Below are 8015 nucleotides of genomic sequence, written 5' to 3' on the forward strand. Positions count from 1 at the left end.
GGAAACTGGAAGAGCAGTTTCCCGACGTGCATGTGGGCACTGGGAAGCTGAGCTTCCAGTTTCTGGTGCGCATACGTGTGCGAAGAGCAGCTGGCATGCTGGAAATTGGACGCTGAGCTTCCCGGCGCACGCGGCTCTTCTGCTTTCTGGTGCTCCCGTGCATGCATAGACCAGCTGGCTGGCGCGCATGTGTGCACCGGAACCCGAAAGAGCAATGGGCGACAGCTGGCATGCCTGGAGAGATGGCTCTGTGTGCCATCACTGCCCTATGCCATTTCAGGCAAGGGGCTGTCCAGTCTCTTCTTAAAAACTTCGACTTACAACAGTCCATTTACTGACTATTCAACGTTACAACGGCACTAAAAAAAAGTGACTTCAGATCTTTTTCAAATTACGACTTTTGAAGCATTTCCCCCATGATCAAAATCCAGATGTTTGGCAACCGGTTCATACTTATGACCGTTGCTGTTTCCCAAGGTCATGTGATCCACTTTTGCTATTTTCTGACAAGCAAAGTCAACGGGGGAGCCAGATTCGCTGAACAAACATGTTGCCATCTTTATCAACTGCAGCGATTCACTTAACAACCACAGCAAGAAAGGTCGTAAAATGGAGCAAAGCTCAGTTAACCAATGCCTCACTTAATCATAGAGATTGGGGGGGAGGGGTTTCCAATTGTGGTCATAAGTCAAGGACTACCTGTATTGAAATGTTTGAGCAGCCAGGAGGGCTCCAAAGAGATGAAAAAACACATCACAGAAGTCCACAACACTTTCACGACCTCCAAAATTAAAAAAGAAATTAGGAAGAAATTCTCAAGCAATATTAAAGAAACTGATGCCTTTTTATTTTCAGAGGAAGAAACTTTGTGGAATCGCTAAAAAGTTTTCAGGGTAGAAATGCAAACAGACACAGGGAACATACTACCATATGTGGTGGACCTGTCCATCGGCAAAAAAAAGTGTAGTGGACAAGGCCATGGGAACGATGAGATATTCTATCTCTAAGCCTGGGGGGTGAAATCTTACACCCCTCAGAGAGGGCCCGCAACTTGGGTGTCCTCCTGGACCCGCAGCTGACACTAGAACATCATTTGTCAGCTGTGACCAGGGGGGCTTTTGCCCAGGTTCACCTGGTGCACCAGTTGCGGCCCTACCTGGACCGGGAGGCACTTCAAATGGTCACTCATGCCCTCGTCACCTCAAGACTTGTCTACTGTAACGCGCTCTTCATGGGGCTGCCCCTGAAAAGTGTTCGGAGACTACAACAATATCGCGCGAGCGATATTGGGTGTACCGAGATACACCCATGTTACACCTATCCTCCGTGAGCTGCACTGGCTTCCTATCGGTCTCCGAACGCGCTTCAAGGTGCTGGTTATCACCTTTAAAGCCCTACATGGCCTAGGACCCGGATATCTGCAAGACCATCTTCTGCCATATACCTCCCAACGGCCAATAAGATCTCACAGGATGGGCCTTCTCTGGGTGCCGTCGACCAGACAATATTGGCTGGCGACTCCTCGGTGGAGGGCCTTCTCTGTAGCTGCTCCGACCCTATGGAACGATCTACCCCCAGAGATCCGGACCCTTCCCACTCTCTCGGCTGTCCGAAAGGCTACTAAAACCTGGCTATTTCGGCAGGCCTGGGGCTGTTGACCTCATGAATGAGGTCCAGCCCCGCCTAGATTGAATGCATGATGTGTTTTCTTTTTTAATCTGCTTTCCTCTTTATTTTTAATTTTTATCTTTTTTAGAATTGTATTTCTGTAAGCCGCCCGGAGTCCTTCGGGATTGGGTGGCATATAAATTCATTAAATTTGAATTTGAAAAAGTATTGGATAAGGATAAAAAAAGTGGATTGAAATAGATTTAAAGCCAAAGCTATTTCTATTAGGCACGTTAACAGGGAAATATGATTTTAAAACCCAATACTTAATACTACATTGTAATAACAGCAGCTAGAATCCTATATGCTCAAAATTGGAAAAATGGAAATATACCCACAGAGGAAATGGTAAGAAAGGAAGTATTAGACTGCGCTGAGATGGGCAGGTTGACAATGGGAATTAAAGACAAAGGAGAAACAGAATACTATTTTAATTTGGGAAGTATGGTATAAAGATGCAAAGATTCGATAATTAACAATGAAAGCCGATCAACAAATTAGAAACAAGTATAATGATAGACAGAAGAAGATATATTGTAAATAATATTATGGTAAGATGTTATAAAAATCTAAAAGGTAAAATAAAATATCTAGAATGATAATTATTTAGAGATTTGTGTTAGAAATATGGAAACAATAGTTATGAACGTAACACTGTATACTGGGAGACATAATAGGATGGATAACGTAAAAAACTGCGGATATAACCGGTATATTCAGCTGTTGCAAAGTTGAAACTGTGATGTAAAACGAAAAAAACTCTAGAATAATTTTTTTTTTTAAAGGTTTTCAGGGCCTCAGGAAGTCCTGGATGACACTTACAGCCGGAAGAGCAAAAAAGGAAACTCCGATTAACGAAAATGCTGCTGCGATCAAGCGGCCTTCCCACGTTTTGGGTGTCTTGTCCCCATAGCCAATTGTTGCCAGAGTAATCTGTAGGGGAGAAGGTTTGGGACAGTCTGTAAGAGAGACAAAGCAAATGGGCAAGAAGAATGATTCCTTGGCATTTCCAGGTGCCCCCTTCCACCCCCAGATCTCTGCATCACACCTGACTGGTAAGCCTTGAGTTGCTACGCCCTGGAGGTTCCCTGGGGGTTTATTACTCTCTGTAGGGTTTTCAGTCTGTTGGAATACAGGGCAGAGTATTCCATTCTGCAGGTTTTGTTTTCACACAAGACTGTACAATGTTTTCTCCTTCCTTCATTCTCCTACTCTTCCCTCCATCCCTTCTTCCCTCCTCCCCATCCATCCATCCCTTACTCCTTCTTCTTTCATTCTTCCCTTCCTTCCTTCCTTTCTTTCCTTTGCCCATCTATCTCCCTCTTATCCCTCCCTCTCTCCTATCTATCTCCTTTTTCCTTCCTTCCTTCTCCTACTCTTCCTTTCTTCTTTCTTTCTCCTACTCTTCCCTCCATCCCTTCCTCCCCATCCACCCCTATTCCTTCTTTCCTTCCTTCCTTCTTCCTTCCTTCCTTCTCTTATTCTTCCCTCCACACCTTCTTCCCTCCTCCCCATCCATCCCTTACTCCTTCCTTCTTCCCTTCTTCCCTCCTTCCCTTCCTTTGCCCATCTATCTCCCTCTTATTCCTCCCTCTCTCCCATCCATCTCCTTTTTCCTCCCTACCTTCCTTCTCCTACTCTTCCTTTCTTCTTTCTTTCTCCTACTCTTCCCTCCATCCCTTCCTCCCCATCCACCCCTACTCCTTCCTTCCTTCCTTCTTCCTTCCTTCCTTCTCTTATTCTTCCCTCCATCCCTTCTTCCCTCCTCCCCATCCATCCATCCCTTACTCCTTCCTTCTTCCCTTCCTTCCCTTCCTTTGCCCATCTATCTCCCTCTTATCCCTCCCTCTCTCCCATCCATCTCCTTTTTCCTTCCTACCTTCCTTCTCCTACTCTTCCTTTCTTCTTTCTTTCTCCTACTCTTCCCTCCATCCCTTCCTCCCCATCCATCCCCTAGTCCTTCCTTCTTTCCTTCTTGCTTCCTTCTCTTATTCTTCCCTCCATCCCTTCTTCCTTCCTCCCCATCCATCCATCCCCTACTCCTTCCTTCTTTCTTTCCTTCCTTCCTACCTTCCTTTGCTGACCCATCTTCCTTCTCTTCCCCCCCATCCATCTCTTTTTCCTTCCTTCCTTCCTTCCTTCCTTCCTTCCTTCCTTCCTTCTTCCATCCCTCCCTCCCCGCAACTGTTTCCCTTCCTTCTCCTACTCATCCCTCCCATCCATCTCCTTCCTTAATTTCCTTTCTTCCTTCCCCACCCGTCTCCCTTCCTTCTCTTACCCATCCCTCCCCACCATCTCCTTCCTTCCTTCCTTCCTTTCTTCCTTCCACCTATAACCAATACCACCCAGCAGCTGAGTTTACAGTACACGGGAATATTGGTTGTAAAATTCACCTATTACCTGAGTATCCATTCTAAGTCAAATCATAAAACACACAGAACCCTACACTCATCCTTCCTTCCTTCCTTCCTTCCTTCCTTCCTTCCTTCCTTCCTTCCTTCCTTCCTTCCACCTATAACCAATACCACCCAGCAGCTGAGTTTACAGTACACAGGAATATTGGTTGCAAAATTCACCTATTACCTGGGTATCCATTCTAAGTCAAATCATAAAACGCCAGAACCCCACACCCATCAATACTAACACACTACCCAGGTCTAGCAGACTGTACAACTAGGACTAACTGACCCGGGTCAGCAATGCAGTAGGAACACACAGCCCATGCATGCCCCACAAGGTAGAAAAATCCCACAATGTCCAGACAAAAGATCTGCAACAAATGAGCTTAGTCGCCATTGATACTGACCAGTCCCCACCAGAGGGCGTCAGCATAGGTCCCAAACTCCTTGGTCTCTTTTCCATCCTCGTCTCTTTCAAGCACGTCCTTCTCCACCAGGTAAACCAGGAACGAGGAGAGAATAAGGGTTAAGAATCCTATGTACCAGGCAGTGATGAGCTCCTGCGAGAGAACAGATTGCCGTAAGCCAAAGGAAAACACTCCACCAAACCACGAGAGTCCTAATTTAAGCTAATTAAATGAAGTGGAGGAAGATTCTCAACCATCCAGGTAGTCTTGTCTGGAAGTGGTGTCATAGCAACTGGACTTCTTTTCCTTTTTATTGGAGTTTGAAGTGTTATGTTGCTTATCCAGGTAGCTTCTTCAGTCAGTCCAAAGAAGGTACTTATCAACTCGCAAAGCATCCCTGGCCTGCTCTCGAGTTCCCATAGGCAAGGAGGATGGGGAACTGATGACGCAGTTTAGCAAGCACAAACAGAAGCACATTCCAGACATACCTTTCTCAAGGCTGTCTCCCAGGGTTACCTACAGCAGCTGGAGGGGAGTGATCTCTACAATCCGCAAAAGTGCTCCATTGGAGAATGTGATTTATGACACACCCTGGGGGGTGGGGGGAAACAGGGTCATAATTGGGCCGCAGATTACATGAGGTCAGAGTTGGCTTCACTTGGGTATGTGCTGACATGTTGCTCCTAATAAATAACTGGATTTCTTTTGAAGCTTGGCTCAAGGCTCATGGTTTAATTAGGCCATCCATTGGAACCCTGACAGCAAGCCAACTCTGACCCCATGTAATTTACGACCCAATTATGACCCTGTTTCCCCCCCTCCCCCTCCCAGGGTGTATGTCATAAATCACATTCTGCAACGGAGCACTTTTGCGGGCTGTAGAGATAATAAATCGGCTGGGTCAATTTGCTCTATACAAAATACAAGTAACAATAGTATTATTTAACTGATGACACAGCGTGGCAGCCACAAACAGAAGTACATTCCACACATATCTTTCTTAAGGCTGTCTCCCAGGTTACCCGCAGCAGCCGGAGGGGTGTGATTCTCTAAATATGTTGAAAGGGGGGGGGGGTATTTTTATTTTGTAAATAAAATTACCCCCCCCCCAAATAAAAATCCCTAAATTACTATGAATACTCAATCTGGACCAGCAGAGGTGCTTTATGGATAATTTATCCTTCACGGCTTTATTGCTTTCATTCTATTCTTCTTCCCTCATCTTCCCCATTTCCTTCTAGCACTGATGATGTTACCTAGTTGGGTAATGAAATGTCTGCAAGAAAACAAGCAAACTCAGAGAGCACTGGGGACCCCACAGTTCAAACTGAGCTACCAATCATCTTCTTTTAACGACCTCATAACCCTTGCAGGGTAGAGCCTGGGCAACTGAATGGAGCTAGTAGAGTCTATAATGGCCAGGTGTCCTCCCTGTCGTCAATGCGGAGTTTTGTTCAGCAGATATATTCCCATATATCCAGAGAGATAAATATGTGCCTTTACCTGGGATCGAACTCACAGCCTCCTGACTGTGAGACCGAGAGCCCCACCTCTAGGCCACCGCACCACTCCAACCCTGAGCTACCAATATTCTCTCCTTACCTTGCTGTGTGCACAAATAGCTGATCCCAGAAGCTTCCAGGTGCCCCCTCTGCGGTCCATACGCAGCATCCTTAGGATCTGGAGGAAACGGAGGCTTCTCAGAGATGTAGCTAGGACGTTGCCTTGGTTTCCAACAGCTACTACGGGGACGGAGGCGATCAGTACGAAGATGTCTGCGCAGAGAGACAGAGAACAAATCTTGCCCGAAGGAAGGACCCAGGATTCATTTGAAAATAGACGGTATGAAAACCCTATATGTTCTGACCCAGCTCGCCAAAGACAACAAATCCTCTGTATTTAAATCAATGATTTCTTCAATAGGAGCACCAGCAGCCTCGGCAAAAAGTTTCTCTCTCACACACACACAGCAGGCTAACAAGTCTGTCCAGCAGGGAGGAGAATAGTTATGTGCCACATCTATTCATCTCCTCCCCCTTCCTTTTATCCCCAGAGCTAGAGTGGGGCTTTGCTAGCAGGGTGGCTCTTTCATCCCAAGGACCGGCCCATGGATTTCCACTGCTCTCCTCTCCTCTGCCTTCTGGGCATCTGTGCGTCAGGGACTGGACTCAGCTGTTCCTCCTCTTTCTCATCAGCCACCTCCAGACCTGGATGCTGTTGAGTCTCCACCTGAGGGCTGACGGACGGCCCTGTCTCTGTCTCTGTCTCTCTATATCTCTCTCTCTCTCTCTGTGTGTGTCTTTCTGTCTCTCTCTGTCTCTATCTCTCTGTCTCTCTCTTTCTCTCTTTGTGTGTGTCTCTCTGTGTCTCTGTCTCTCTCTCTGTCTCTCTCTCTCTATGTGTCTTTCTGTCATCTTTGTCTCAGTCTCTCTGTCTGTGTGTCTCTCTGTCTCTGTCTCTCTCTCTGTCTCTCTGCCTCTGTCTCTCTCTCTGTGTCTCTCTGTGTCTCTCTGTCTCTCTCTCTCCTGTGTGTGTCTCTCTGTCTGTCTGTCTGTCTGTCTCTCTGCCTCTGTCTCTCTCTGTCTGTCTGTCTCTCTGTCTCTCCGTCTCTCCTGTGTGTGTCTCTCTCTGTCTCTCTGTCTCTCTCTGTGTGTCTCTCTGTCTCTCTCTCTCTGCCTCTGTCTCTGTCTGTCTGTCTCTCTCTGTCTGTCTCTCTCCTGTGTGTGTCTCTCTCTGTCTCTCTCTGTCTCTCTGTCTTTCTGTAATCTTTGTCTCTGTTTCTGTCTGTGTGTCTCTCTGTCTCTCTGTCTCTCTCTCTCTGTCTGTCTCTCTGTCTCTCTCTCTCCTGTGTGTGTGTCTCTCTCTGTCTCTCTGTCTCTCTCTGCCTCTGTCTCTCTCTCTCTGTCTCTGTCTGTCTGTCTCTCTCTCTCTCTGTGTCTCTCTCTGTCTCTCTCTCTCTGTCTCTCTCTCTCTCTGACACCTCCACTCCCTCTTCCCCCTCGGAGCTCCCAGGTTGCCTTGATGCTAACTCCCATGCCTCCTCCTCATCTGATTCCACTGCCGGATGGGCCAGTGGCCGATAGGCCACAACACTCTTTATTAAATATCTGTTTCAGGTTCATTTAGTTTCCTTCTTTGCAGCTTTATCTTCAGGAGTTGTTTCAGCATAATGATAATATCACCTACACCAGTCGCCCCTAACCTTTTGGGCACCAGGGACTGGAGAAAGGGGTTTTTTTCCATTCACTGGAGAGGGCGTGGTTTTCCATGCTGCCAGCATCCTGTAGTTGGGACTTTGCTTGTTTGCGCGGCATACCATGGGTCAGTGGTGGTCCATGGATCGGGGGCTGGAAACCCCTGACCTACACAGCTCCAAGACTTTACCAATACAGGTAGTCCTTGATTTACGACAGTTCATTTAAATGTGGGTGCTTGATTGACAGCTCCAGTTGGATTGGCAGTGTTGTGGCCCACCAGCAACCAGTGGAGCTGGCAGCAGAGTCGGACAGTGAGGAGGTTGGGGAGGAACACGGGCCAGTCC

General features: G+C 47.1%; 1 protein-coding gene across 1 annotated transcript in view; it reads right to left on the bottom strand.

Annotated features, from left to right (window-relative positions):
* The window catches only part of LOC116511978 (potassium voltage-gated channel subfamily KQT member 3-like), a 175301-nt gene that overhangs the window by 25412 nt on the left and 141874 nt on the right, over positions 1 to 8015 (bottom strand). The window contains exons 4-6 of the mRNA XM_032222249.1: positions 6077 to 6249; positions 4475 to 4627; positions 2491 to 2601 (exon numbers count right to left, since the gene is read on the bottom strand). Coding sequence (XP_032078140.1) covers positions 2491 to 2601; positions 4475 to 4627; positions 6077 to 6249 — 437 coding nt within the window. The remainder of the gene's footprint in view (positions 1 to 2490; positions 2602 to 4474; positions 4628 to 6076; positions 6250 to 8015) is intronic.

The sequence above is a fragment of the Thamnophis elegans genome, chromosome 8 (assembly GCF_009769535.1).
Source record: "Thamnophis elegans isolate rThaEle1 chromosome 8, rThaEle1.pri, whole genome shotgun sequence".
Lineage (NCBI taxonomy): Eukaryota > Metazoa > Chordata > Lepidosauria > Squamata > Colubridae > Thamnophis > Thamnophis elegans.